The sequence below is a fragment of the Procambarus clarkii genome, chromosome 6 (assembly GCF_040958095.1).
Source record: "Procambarus clarkii isolate CNS0578487 chromosome 6, FALCON_Pclarkii_2.0, whole genome shotgun sequence".
In the NCBI taxonomy this organism is placed as follows: domain Eukaryota; kingdom Metazoa; phylum Arthropoda; class Malacostraca; order Decapoda; family Cambaridae; genus Procambarus; species Procambarus clarkii.
The window spans coordinates 30,810,671-30,824,800 of NC_091155.1; the positions used below are offsets into that span (position 1 = coordinate 30,810,671).

Here is a 14,130-nt window from a genome sequence, read left to right on the forward strand (position 1 = left end):
TAGCGTCAAAAGATTGTTATTTGCTTAGCTTGTAACGTACGATTATATTACGTTGTTGGGTAGATGAGATACACAGTTTTAAGTGAGTTTCATATTTATTTAGTAGACCTGGATGCAGCAGTGTCGTCGACGTAGAGACGGAGCTTGGAGCAGCGCAGAGAGCTGAGTGTGGCCGGAGTCGCGGAGCTCTATGTGGGAGAGCGTTGTAGCTCGATGTGGTCCTGGTCTGCTGTCTGTTCTGTGTCGAAGCTATAGCGTCTTGTAGACGATTAGAACTGCCTACGCCAAGTGCTACATTCTTGACTGGAAATTGTACTGTTCGCTATTCCGATGATGATGATGATGATGAAGATTAAGACACCCAAAAGGTGGCACGGGCATGAATAGCCCGTAAGTGGTGGCCCTTTTGAGCCATTACCAGTATCAAGAGCTGATACTGGAGATCTGTGGAGGTGCGACTGCACCCTGCGTGACGGGAGATGTCTCCCGTTCAATGTGTCCAATTGATTGACGATTGATGAAGATTAAGCCATCCAAAAGGTGGCACGGGCACGAATAGCCCGGAAGTGCTGGCCCTTTTGAGTCATTACCAGTATCAATATATGATACTGGAGATTTGTGGAGGTGCGGCTGCACCCTGCGTGACGGGAGATGTCTCCCGTTGCTATTCCTCATATCACTTGCTTATATGGTGATTACACCTCAGCTCCCTCCAACAAGATGAGAAGAGTATTACCTGTAATTGGAGAAAGGATTGTAGCATCTGTAATTAGTGCTAATTAGTTATGCTATTAAGATAATGAGATAATGGAGCGAGTATAAGATTTACTCGCTACAAGCTAAGCGAACTAGAGGATTCAGTTCCTGAACCGATTATGTGCCTTTGTAATCCTTCACACCACCGCCCACGGGATCTTCTTGAGGTTATCTTGAGATGATTTCGGGGCTTTAGTGTCCCCGCGGCCCGGTCCTTGACCAGGCCTCCACCCCCAGAAAGCACCCCGTGACAGCTGACTAACACCCAGGTACCTATTTTACTGCTAGGTAACAGGGGCATAGGGTGAAAGAAACTCTGCCCACTGTTTCTCGCCGGCGCCCGGGATCGAACCCGGGACCACAGGATCACAAGTCCAGTGTGCTGGGATGGGTATGGGGTGCATAATAAAGAAAGAAATTGAATTGAAACGAATGACGCTTATTACCGGAAACTAATATGCGTCGCGGCCAATAAATGCACAGACAGCCAGACGGTTGGGGAGCCCCAGGAGTCCCTCAGAGTAGCAGGCACCGGCACAGCCCCACACAGCCAAAACCAAAAACTCGGCCCCCAACTAAATCGCAAAAGTCATCCAGTGCTCTCCGGCAGAGCAGAAGCCAGCCGCCCACCACGTCTGAGGGCACATCAGGAGCTCACCAAGACCCACCAACACCCCGGGACCTCTCGGCCAAGCCGGTCCCGGAACACCGTCACTCTGCCGGGAGAACCAGCCAGAGCACGTAAAAAAAATCTATCAACAGTCCCGTGACCCAAGGCGATATGTGCGCCAGGCGTCATACAGCAAGACCGTTGAATAGGGATGCCAAACGGCAGTAGCAAAGCCAAGACGCGAAAACAGAACGTGGTTAGGCGGCTCCTAGGCAGCGGTGGATAGGTTACAATCACTTAGTTACTACCTACAGTTAGCAAACTGGAGAGATTTGGCTAAGGTTTCTGGTAGCAGATCATTTTGAATGAAATATCTACACATCTCTGGAATATTTGTTATAGAATTGTTTCTGAATTCATGTATCTTTTCGCATTCCATCATATAGTGACGCAGGGTGTGCGAATAATATTGTTGACAGTTTACATTAGGTCAGGTCTACTTCAGCAGATAATGAGAAATCCCAAAGATACTTGTAACCGAATCTAAGCTGAGCAGTAGTAACATCTAGAAGTCTGCTGATTTTATTGGATGATCCATAGATGTGTGGCTCCTCTTGCATGATAGTATGGTGATAGATGGAATTACTGGTGTCGATTTTTTTTTAGATATATACAAGAATTCTTACATTCTTGTACAGCCACTAGTATGCGTAGCGTTTCGGGCAAGTCCTTAATCCTATGGTCCCTGGAATACGACCCCCACGAAGAATCGTTTTCACAACCAAGTACCCATTTTACTGTTGAGTTAAACAAAGGCTACAGTTAAAGATTTGCGCCCAGTAAATCCTCCCCTGCCAGGATACGAACCCAGGACAAAGCGCTCGCGGAACGCCAGGCAAGTGTCTTGCCACTACACCATGGAGACTGATAATTTGATACCAGTCTTTATCCTTTGATACCAAGGTAAATCTTTATTTGATTTTACTTTGCCTCATATCTATAAGATTTTGTTGAAGTTTTTGGTGTACTATTGCTCTCAGACTGCTTATCGACAATCTAAGGTTATACTCAATTTCTCCTTTAAAGTCGTTTAAATTACATTTATATATTACAGTATATGTGTGTATATCACGAAAATAAACACGTGATTAACATATACACAGTATATAAATGTGTAAAGTGATCCCTTAAGATTATTGATAAACCTCAAAATATCACCGCCGAGCTCTTAGCACTGATGCCATGCTCCACTTCTCGATAAATCAATGCTATTTATTCCTTCTTTGCATTAATTAATACAAAATATTAAAATAGAAGGATTAATTATATACTTTAAAATACATTAATTAATATATACTAATAAATACCGGATGAATAATATGGAAGAGCGATAATAAGTAGGAGGAGAACTAGGTGCGGTGTTGAGGCCCAGACTAGGTGCTGGCAACAGTGACTGTGTCTTAACTCGCCGTGAGGCCGTTATAGCAGAGACTGGTCACTACACCTGGTTACAAGAGTCATCTGGAGGTCGTCGTCGCTCCCTCAGTCATCACCAACACGTGGTTATAATGTCGAAGGGAGAGCCTGATCAAGAATTAAAAAGGGTTAGTTTAGCCAGCAGCAGCTACGGCACTCTGGGGGGCTGGGCCAAATTGTTCACGAATATTCCACATGACTAATATTTTTTTTCTCTTACAACTCATTGTTGATGTGACAACTTATATTGAATCTTGTAACTAGCTCATTAAGATTGTAACTTGCTTAGCTAAATGAACTGTGGGGTTCAGTCCCGGAGCCCATTATGTGCCTCAGTAACCATTTCCACTACCGCCCACAAGATGGGTATGGGGTGCATAATAAATGAACTAAACTAACTCTTACAACTTTACATATTGTTAGATTAGGATGCATTAACGTAGGTGGTGTTAAGTAAGATTTTATGGCTTTGTGTTGTTAGGTTTGTTTGAGTTAGGGTAGATTTGATGAACGCTATAGTAGGTTTTTAAAATTTATTGTTAGTTTAGTTCACTTATTATGCACCCCATACCCATCTTGTGGGTGGTAGTGGAAAGGGTTAGAGGCACATAATGGGCTCAGGGACTGAACCCCACAATTCACTTAGCTAAGCAAGTGATGAGCTAGTTACTAAATTCAGTGCAAGTCGTCACATCAACAATGGGCTCGAGATCGACCACAACTATATTTGCCTGAAACGCTGCGCGTACTAGTGGCCTTACAAGATTGTAAATTACCATGCAATGTATTCTCACAAACCCAATGTACCTTCTTGTATATAAATAAATAAGTACAGTTTCTAAATTGAGCAACTGACATATGTGGAGAGCTAGTGTCATAATTGATATGTTTGTCCTGCACACCGCCTTCCCCCCCCCCCCATCCAGTGGGCAGTGGTGGATAGGTTACAATCACTTAGTTACTACCTACAGTTAGCAAACTGGAGATATTTGGCTAAAATTTTAACTTGATTACTTGCCTGAAACGCTGTGCGTATTAGTGACTTCAGGCCTTGTATGTACTGGCTATATCTATTAATCCAACATTGTAACTCGTATTCACTGTATATACCTTTACCTTAATAGATATCTTATTTCTGGCAGCAGATAATTTTAAATGAAATATTTACACATCTCTGGAACATTTGTTATAGAATTGTCTCTGAATTCATGTATCTTTTCGCATTCCGTCACATAGTGACGGAGGGTGTGCAAATAATTTTGTTGACAGTTTACATTTGGTCAGGTCTACATCAACAGATAATGAGAATTACCAGAGATACTTGTAACTGAGCCTAAGCCAAAGAGGCACACAATATTCAGTGCTGCCTCTCGATTCTTTAAACCCCACCCATAAATAAATGAATATACAGGCGATATAATGATTATCATTTCTGTTGTTCATCCACATGTTCATGCGAGGCATTGTTTTCAGTGATAAATTTTTTCAAGCCTAATTATAGGCACAGACGTACTGATGAGGTAAGGTAAGGCAATTATCAGGAGAAAGTGCTAAGCCATTATGACAATTTAGAGCTTAATGATGATATCAGTCCTACGTGCATTACTCTCGGAACCATCAGATGCAGTTTAGGTTCACATTTGTTGCTTATAAGGTACAATAACAGTATTATTTATAAAGGATGTTTTTCAGTTGTCTTTTAAAATCATTGTTAATTTTTTTGGAGCAGGCTTTCTAAAATACTATCATTCATTTCAATCAGTTATATTTTTGTTAATACAGTATTAAAATAATGAATGAGAATCGGAGCTCTGAGGTGACTCAAACCCACGACCGAGACTCTTCCAGCTACTGACACTAACCACTGAACCACCCTGACCTGATGAAATTGATACAATTGCATTTTTACCGAAATCACAGCAAATCTGGAGGCCTCTACTGAAGCCAGGCCTCCAGACTACTGTGATTTCAGTAGAAATCTGGTTGAAAATAATTTTCACCAAGTCCGGTTGGTTCAGTGGTCAGCGTCTGTGGCCAAATCTTTCTCGGTTGCCGGAGAGTGTCACCTGAGTGCCAGTAGATTTTTTCATTGATATATCTATAGTGTGATTTCTCCATGTAAAACAATTAATGCACATAAATAATCAATAGAACTCTTCCTTATACTTCTTGTGAATTACCAGTTATTAGTAATGTATAATTCCCAAAGCTGTCCCATTTAAGACATTTCAGAAGCACAGTAATTGGTCGTGTAAACAAACTTTATTTTAAATGCCCATTTTGTTCTCCATGGACATGCAAGATAATTTTTTCAATTAGAAGATTATTGCCAATTTGGCCACATGTTCTTTAAAAGGGTCTCCATTTCTACCCCAGACCATCTACACAACCACTGTATTTGAAAGTTAATCTTGAGTGTTTGAGATTTTCCTTAAATTTTGTTTTTCTAGGGTTATTTACTTGAATTTACCTGTACTATACATTATATTATAGAGTTAATAAGTGTAATGTATTGTCAAAATAATTCATGAAATATGTTTGCCATTTAGGCCTTTATGGAACTACAAGGCAAAATGCAGGAAACGAACCAAAAGCTGCGCATTGCTGATGTTCAAGTGGAGAGTCTCAAGAAGCAGATCGTTCATGCTCAACTTACAGATAAGGAAATACAGGTCAGTTAAGTAATATTGTTACCATGAACATGAAATATGACATGGCTCAATATTTTGATAAATTTTCACATTAGATATACAGTACAGTATTTATTCAGTGGAACCTCGGTTTCCGAATGCCCCTCTTTATGAGCTTTTTTGGCATACGAGCTTAATTTCTTCATAAAATTCGACTGTATTCGAGGTTTGCCTTACTTCTCGAGTTTGTTGATACACTATGGGTTGACCGAGCATATGGTTCTGGTGGCGCAGGCAAGGCGCACCTCAGCTTACCAGTGTGTCCCGCCTAATGAGGACCACATTTGAATTCTTTGTCAAGAATTTCATTGCTTTTGTTCCTTTTTGGTTTCTGAACATGAGTAATTATTATATTGTATATCACGCCTTGGGGTCCCAAGTAAGCCTGAGGTAAAGTTCAACCTAAGAAAATAGTTGTGAGGATGACAATAGAGGAAAAACGAGAGATGTGACGTCTCGCTAGACAAGTGATAAAACGTAAGGGAAAACTAATGTCTATAGACAGATTCTTGGTATGACAAGCAAGTAGTGAGCCACAACCAGGTCTTAGTGGTATGCCTGCAAAATGTAGGAAAATGTCATCAGTGCCTGATGTTATAATGGAAGAGGATTCCTCTTCCAAACACTAACACCTCTCCTCCTACCCCCATTCCTCACTGTCTGCCATATGCCAAAAAGTCATCAATAAAGGGAAGGTATACTGTAGTACAAAATATGAGTTTTATTCAGTATAAAATGTATTTTTCAGTTAATATTTTTTGGTGTGTGGAATGGATTAATTAAATTTACATTACTGTATTTCTTATGTGAAAATTAGTTCCGGTTTTCAAATTTTTGATTGATGAACCATCTCTGGGAATGGATTAAATTTGTTAATGAAGGTACCACTGTAATGTGTTTATTATTGTTTCAGTAACATTTGTTGTACTGTATAGTCAATGAACATTTTGAATAATAGTCTTTCATTTTCCAGTCTCTTGGTGAAAGCACTCGAGTATATGAAAGTATAGGGCGTATGTTCCTTTTGACTGACATTCCGATGGTACGTGAGAATCTAAAGGCTAAAGTTTCAAAATGCAACGACAAAATTACAAATTTACAGGTAAGTTGACAATTTGCCCTTTTTTTTTAAATAAAGGACGATTATGAGCAAAATGTTTATTATCAAGCAATGGAGAGAATTCTATACTGTATAGTAAATTGTAAACTGCTTACAATAGTTTTCTATATAGTACAAGTACTAGATAGGAAACTATACAGTTAACAGTTTCACCACCTTTATTTCTTTATTCTCTTTAAATTTGCCTTGAGTAATTGTACCAAGTTGTTAGTGTAATTTTAATCCTAATTTATGGTAAGAGCTGTAACGGAGGCTCATTAGAAGGGAAGTTATAACTTGAAGGGAAATATCACTGGAACAAGTGGAGAAGCTTGAAAAGAAGAAAGTTTAAAAGTATCCTTTGGAGGTACTGGATCAGCCTGTGATGGTTGTGACCTTGCATGCTACAAGCACAAACTGTCTCATGGATCAGGTAATCACAAGGAAAGGCTGGTCCCAGGCTAGGCTTTGATGGAAAGTACTATAGAAAACAACAGGTAATTAACAGGCAGGAAGAATAGGTAGGGCAAGATGTATGTTTGGTGGTTGCAAATGCATCTTAATTGTCCCTTTCTACAGTTCTCATACCTTAATTTTTCATGATTGTGTCAAGCATGTCAAGATGAGAAATTGGGATGTATTTCTGTTAAATTAGAATACAGATTGAAAATAAGAAATGTGTAACACAAATGTCTGTGAATAATAAGACTGAGGACAGTGTTTGATGATTTGGTCACAATGAAAAAATGGATAATGATAGTAAAGAGAGTATATTAGAATGAATTTGAAGGCCTGAAGAGGAGATAGAAGAACTGGCTTAAGTGCATAAGGAAGTAGGGATTGCAAGCAAGCAAGCAGTGAAGAAGTGGTAGGTAATAAAATTAGATGAAATAATTTTGTTAGTGAAGTAAATGTTTGAATTTATTTAATAGAAACTTATAGGAAGCACCTCATACCTGGTTGAGTGAAGTGGTGGGTGGCTGCTGTGAATGTAGAATGTATTACTGAATTGACTGCTGGTTTTACATGCTGCTGCAGTATGTAATGTTAAAGATGCAGCAAATGATTGGGGCATTTATATTCATTCATCTCCATTTTCTTTTATGCCGATGCCTTCCCACCTCATGAAATGGCATAGTGACAAAAATGAAAACATGTTCTTATGACATATCTGTCATTAAGCTGATCTTTAACATATGGCACTTAACACTATCGCTTAATTGTCCAAATTTTTTTTCTGGGGGAGCCCCTGCAGCTCACTGGAGCTATCCAGGTTGATATGGATATACACAGTATTAGATATGGATATACACAGTATTAGATATGGATATACACAGTATTAGATATGGATATACACAGTATTAGATATGGATATACACAGTATTAGATATGGATATACACAGTATTAGATATGGATATACACAGTATTAGACATTGGTATCAGTCAATTTAAGTGGAGTTCTAGGCCTTCCGGGGACCACGAGCCAGAACCTGGCCCCCTCAGAGAGACACGAGGAGCAATGGCCTATAGAAACCCCTGTGTGGTTGGAAGCATTCTATGTCTGCCATTGACCAGGTCAGGCACCCCAGAAAGGTAAGCACTCCAAAACAAACTCCTATTCTGGTTAACAGTGTTACTGAAAGCTGAACTAGTGGACAGAACTTTCCAAATGAAAACAAGCATGACGTCACCATGTCGCCACGCCGCTGTCTGCGCACCCCCCCCCCCCCCAGGAGGGGGAAGGGGGAGCCCCAGACCGTCGTACCGCTACCCACACCCCAGTTCTTTGGCTGATGTGCTTGGCAATGGTCGTGTGTCTCTGACGCCTGTTTTCTTGTCCTCCAGCTCTGAGCCTTGTGGTGTGGCACTGTGTTTTTGGTGGTGTGCAAGCCAGGAATAATTTCACAAGTACTCCGGCTGCATGCGCCTAGGGTCACCTTCCCTAGGTGCCCTGTAAGTACTGGTCTTGGGGCCGCCTTTCACAAGTCATCTTAAGATCTACAGTACCTCCGCTGAATCTTTTGCTGCTCGGTGATTGACTGCCCTTGGAGTCAGCTGGGTGCTTGTGCTTCCTTGTTTGCCTCTGGGTAGGGGCTAGTTTTTGTCACTGGTTGGAGTGCAGGATACTGTGCAGCTAGTTATCACCTCTCATAGCCGCTGGCTCTGTTCTGCCTAGGCATGCTGTTCTCTTGCGGGGTTTTCTTTCTTTTTCTATTTTGTTTTCCTGCCTGGTAGGGGTCTGCCCCTTGGTTTCGTCACACCCTATTGTATCTTGGTGGTCCTCTGCTAGGCCCCCGCGAGTGTACAAAGCTGAACCCGGGGGTTCAGCTTTAGCAGTTTGCTTAGTAGTCTTGGGCGCTGGTTAGTAGTACCCTGCCTAGGCTTTTCTTAGCGAGATAATGCGACCAAGGGCCCTGGGAAACCCCGCAAGGGCTCTGGTCCAATGGATGCGATCCCTGGGTCCCCTCTAGCTTCATGCAAGTTTGCAGGTTGCTCTGTCCCCCTTGTCTCAGGGTGACACTCACCGGTTGTCTGTCATGCTGCCTGTTGGGTCGGTGACACTTTCAACCCATAGTCTTGTGGGTGTTCCTTGTTCGTACTCCAGTTCGCCTAGTCACCTCGATTTTGGTTATGTCTGCACCCCTTGTCCTTCCCCTTCTGTTTGTCCTGGTCCTTCCTCCATCCTAGCTTCCGGCTCTGAAGCATCTGAGGGTTTCGAAGTTGGGGCAGGGTTTAGTTGGTGTTGAGACTCGGGCGGTTTCAGGGGATGCCCTTTTCGGAGTGGTGGAGGAGGCATTTGAGCCTGGTCTTCCAGCCGGAGCTTCTAGGTCTGACCAGTGGGTCCTCTTTGTTCCTGCTTTTTCGGCTGCTTCGGCCTTTTCTTTTGAGACCAGGGGTGTGGAGGACAGCTCAGCCCCGGGTCCTAGTGATGGGGTTCCCGGGGCAGGGGAGGGGTCGACTTGGGAGCCTTGGGCTCCGTTGGACCCCGCTTGGGTTTTTGTACCTTTTCAGCGTGGCTTGGTGTTACAGGGATTGGGGTTCTCTTTCTTCCCATCCTTGTACGAGTTGTATTTGGCATCTACCCTTCCTAGGGTTCAGTTTTGTAGTCCCGTGGGTTCTTCGGTCCCGTCTTTCCAGGGTTTTCGGCCTCCAGCATTCCGTCCCATGTGGTGCAGGAGGCCATCGTGGCTTACCTCCTCACGACCCGGATTACACCGTTGTAATGGATCCTCCTACTTTCGTGTATGACTCTTCGTGTCCCTACAGGGTCCTCCTGGGTCTCTTTATGAGGTTCCAGAGTTGTCCTGGCTTGCGGACTGCCCCTTGTTCTTGCTGGAGGCATGGCATTCATGCTGTTGGTCTCGCACGCTTGAGTGGCGCGAGGCTCATACGTTTTCCAAGGGTCCAGGTTTTTCTGGGGGGGCAAGCTTGAGCACCCCCACTGCATGCTTGTTCACTCCTTCCCTTCCTCGGGATGTCCATGTAGTGCAGGTACCTTCCCTTTCGGCTGCGTTAGTCCCTGAGGTCTTGCGTGCCCGTGGCCTGTTGGATTCAATCTTGCGGTTCTTTTTCCTTCTCGAGTTGTCCTCGGACTGACTTGAGGAGGACATGAAGGTGCTTGGGGCCGCTCCTGAGTCTGGTGTGTTGACCTCAGTGGTGCGTGCGTAGGCTGCTCTGTTAGAGCTGTTCACGCCAATCCTGTGGGTTGAGGTGTCGCTGTTTTTGCTTCCCGTCTTGCGTGTCGGCAGGCAGTGTTTGCTTCTGTGGAATCCGCTTCGGCCTTGGTTCTAAGGATTTCTAAGCCTTTTTGCCTGTTTCTGTTTGCAGTATCTGCAGGCAGCTGCTTCTAGTTGCCGTCCCATGTCGGATTTGTTGCTTCTGGGAGGAGGGGGGGGGCACATGCAAGGCCGTCAGGGGTCGATGCCATCAGGCAGGACTGGACGAGGTGGGGTTACCTATACATCTCCCCACCGTTCAGCTGTTGCTCCAGGTCCTAGCTCGCTTGGAGACTTACCAGGGAAAAGTTGTCCTTCTGGCTCCTTGGTGGCCGGCCCAGCCTTGGTTTCAGGCCCTAATTGCTCGGTGTCCGAACCCAAGGGTCTTCCTGCGGCTCTGCCTCTTTCAGCACATCGGTCCAGCCCGGTACGTGGCTGGTTCGCTCTTCTCCTCAAGTTTTTGCATCTGGACTTTCTGACTCGGGTCTATCATCATTTGTATGGTGCGCAGGTGGCTTTGTTGATGGTGTCCCACCTGTGTGCTTCATCTCGGCGGCAGTATGAAGTTTCCTGGTGGTCCTTCCATTATTTCGTGTCTCAGATAGGGTTGTCTTGTCCTTCCTTTCGTGGTTGTTCCAGGACTGTCATCGTATGCTGAATACTGTCGTCTCATATCGTGCGGTGCTAGCGGAGCTGCTGCAGTTTGCGTTCGGTATTGATGTTACTTCTCTGTTACGCAAGCTGTCTCGTGTGTTGTTTCACCTCTAGTCTGCTCATGCACCACCCGAGTTGTCCTGGTCGTTGGACCTGGTGCTCTCCTTTCTCTCTTCTCGGTTTGTGGTGGCCCCTTCAGTTCAGGATTCTTTCTAAAGCTCTTTTTTTTTCTATTGGCATTGGTCTCAAGGAGTCGGGTTGGGGAACTTCATAGTCTACTCCGGTGCAGGGGGTTTCTGCTCTTTTGGCCCTGGTGATAGGTTTGTTCATTTGCAGCCTTCACCAGAATGAATCTGCTGCTTTCCAGAGGGGTCTTTGGGTTGTTGATGCTTAGTTGGTTAGGTCGGGGGTGCATCATGTGTTGTCGGGTAGCGGCCAGTTGCCTCGACTCCGAGTTGAGGAGCAAGAGCCGACAGCCTCCCCGGTAAATCCCTATTGTTTGGGTTTCTCTCTCGGTAAGTAGCTCCGGGAAGCCACAGGGGCTTCACCCAGAAAACCAGCGTTGAATGTAATAAAACGCCATTTTCTGGGCGAGACCTGGAGGTGCTCTGGCAACCCACCCTCCCTCCGTTTGGCTTTTTTTTTTTTTTTTTTTTTTTGCGTGTTTTGACATCCAGCCTCAGAACTGGGGTGTGGGTAGCCGGTGTGAGGGTCTGGGGCTCCCCCTTTTCCCTCCCGGGATGAGGGGGGGGGGGTTGTGCAGACAGCAGGGCGGCAACGTGGTGACGTCATGCTCGTTTGCTCATTTTAATTTGGAGGAGTTCTCTCCACTAGTACAGTTTTCAGTAGGAATGTTAATCAGAATAGGGGTTTGTTTTGGGACGCTTACCTTTCTGGGTTCCTGACACGGTCAATGACAGACATAGAATTCTTCCAACCACACGGGGCTTTCTATAGGCCATTGCTCCTCGTGCCTCTTTGAGGGGGCCAGGTTCTGGCGTGTGGTCCCCAGTAGGAGTAGAACTCCATGCACATTGACTGATGCCAAAGTCTAATGTATCAATATCAGCCTGGATAACTCTGGGGAGCCTCCGGGTCTCACTCAGGAAAAGGCATTTCATTACATTCAATGCTGGATTTTTTACCATTCTTAAATGGCAACTTTATCTTTTATAGTTACTGTATATGTTAATATAAATACTGTACAACACTGTAATGCATAAGTTGTAGAGTTATAATGTTTTATATTTTATTAATCCCTTTTACTATGAGCAATTTCTTATGGCAGGCAAACAAAGAGTACCTGGAACGAAGTATGGCAGAGAGCCAGAATAACCTGAGGGAGCTCATTAAACAAAAACAGTCTGTTGGTGCAGCTTAATGATTCAAGTGGAAACAAGACAATCTGGAGCCAAGTTTAATGTATCACAAATTCCGGGAGGCATCATCTGCACTGATGGACATTTGAGCAAAGTTTAATGAACACAAGCTGCCACTTGGTGAATTCTTTACTCTTGTGCAAGCTTAGCAAGGGTGTACCTTGTATCATCATCATTAATTAAAATTTGCACCTTCTTTTGTGTTCCAGTTAGTTTTTCCATTTACTTTCATTTTTATTGGCATGTACAGTATTTCCATTTTGAATACTGTGCAGTGTGTTTATTTATTTTATAAGTAAATTGTTGTTATACAGCATAATAACGTAATTGTTCATTGATAATCTTTTGATAAAGGTACAGTAATGTACATTGACTTTATCTTGAAGGTGGGGTGTATAGCTTTATTTGTTTAAATATATCCAGCCTATAGGTTGTACAGTGTTTTATGAAGAAAATCTATTAAATGCACCTCAAATTCTAATTTGCAAGAGCCTTTCAAAACCCTAAACGTGAACTAAACACAAAGTTGTTAACTATTGGTGATTGATGTATGAATATTACCTACATGCTTTCTTATATTGGCATCCTTAATGATATTTAGCGCCTTTTGAATATCCTGCACATTTGTTGGTGCTACATAGCCTTCCTGGCTTGGTGCCTTCTTTTGATAATTACTTGCCTACCTACATGCTTTGACAATAAAAGGTGGGGGAGACATCAAGTTTACAAGAAGCTACTGACGTTCATTTTGGACAACTGTAAATGATAGGTAGATTTAGTGAAAAACTGGAGATTTTCTTGTCAACTACAAACATGTTAATTTTCAGACTTTTTTCATATTTAATTAAGTACTGTAATGAATTTTGTCCCAAATGGCACTTCCCCACTTTTCAACGAGAGATCTACTGTATCAAATATTCATTCATTCTAGTACAAAGACCCTATCCCCCCCCTCCCAACTCAAGATCAACCCACACAAGGTGGCCTCACATGGGCGACTCCTAAAGATGTTGATCAGATTACCTGTACAGGTGGCTGTAGTCAGTGGGTGTCATAGTATGCCAGCTCCAATGGCAAGTGACGGGGGGGGTAGAACCCACCTGAGAATTTGGCCAATAAGCCTTCTTGACCTATGCAGTGGTACCTTCATTGACGAGTACTTCAGAGACGCATTGTCAACCAAAACGAATTTTTCCATCAGAAATAATATAAATTGAATTAATACATTTCACACTGGCAAAAATATTAACTTATTAATACATTTTATGCCGAATAACACTGATTTTGTACTAGCTTCAATAAAATACGTTGTGTGTATCTTACCTTGAATGAGGACTTGTTGGCATATGGAAGATGGAGAGGAGGAGAAGTGTTAGTGTTAGGAAGGGGCAGTCCCCTTCCATTATAACAATAGTGATGACAATTCTGAGGTACTCTCTCTCTCTTACGTTTTGAAGGAATACCACTAGGCCTGCTAAGGTTGTGACTCGCTGCTTGCTTGTCTTACTAAGAATCTGTCTAAAGACACTTGTTTTTCCCTATGTTTTAACACTTATGTAGCAGAGACATCATTCATTCCCTAAGAATGATCTCCTGTTTTCACACTATAGTCTTTTTCACAACTATTTTCTTACATTGAACTTTACCAGTGAACCAGTGACTTTCTTGGGACCCATGGCATGATATATATAATAAAAGTTATGTTAAAAAAGCAAAAAAGCAGGCAAACAATCAAATTCTTCACAAAGA

The 14,130-nt window shown here is 43.0% G+C and overlaps 1 protein-coding gene across 1 annotated transcript; it reads left to right on the plus strand.

Moving 5' to 3' along the window:
- The first annotated feature begins 2,799 nt into the window (after nt 1-2,799).
- On the plus strand, nt 2,800-12,869 carry Pfdn1 (prefoldin 1). Its single transcript, XM_045736003.2, has 4 exons — nt 2,800-2,970; nt 5,392-5,514; nt 6,506-6,634; nt 12,291-12,869. Exons 1-4 carry the CDS (start codon nt 2,935-2,937, stop codon nt 12,381-12,383), a joined length of 381 nt encoding a protein of 126 aa, XP_045591959.1. The 5' UTR covers nt 2,800-2,934; the 3' UTR covers nt 12,384-12,869.
- The last annotated feature ends 1,261 nt before the right edge of the window (nt 12,870-14,130 follow it).

Coding starts and splice junctions, on each gene's coding strand:
- Pfdn1 (XM_045736003.2), top strand. CDS start 2,935: ATGTCGAAGGGAGAGCCTGATCAAGAATTAAAAAGG. Junction 5,515..6,505: donor TTACAGATAAGGAAATACAG/GTCAGTTAAGTA, acceptor TTCATTTTCCAG/TCTCTTGGTGAAAGCACTCG. Junction 6,635..12,290: donor ACAAAATTACAAATTTACAG/GTAAGTTGACAA, acceptor TTCTTATGGCAG/GCAAACAAAGAGTACCTGGA.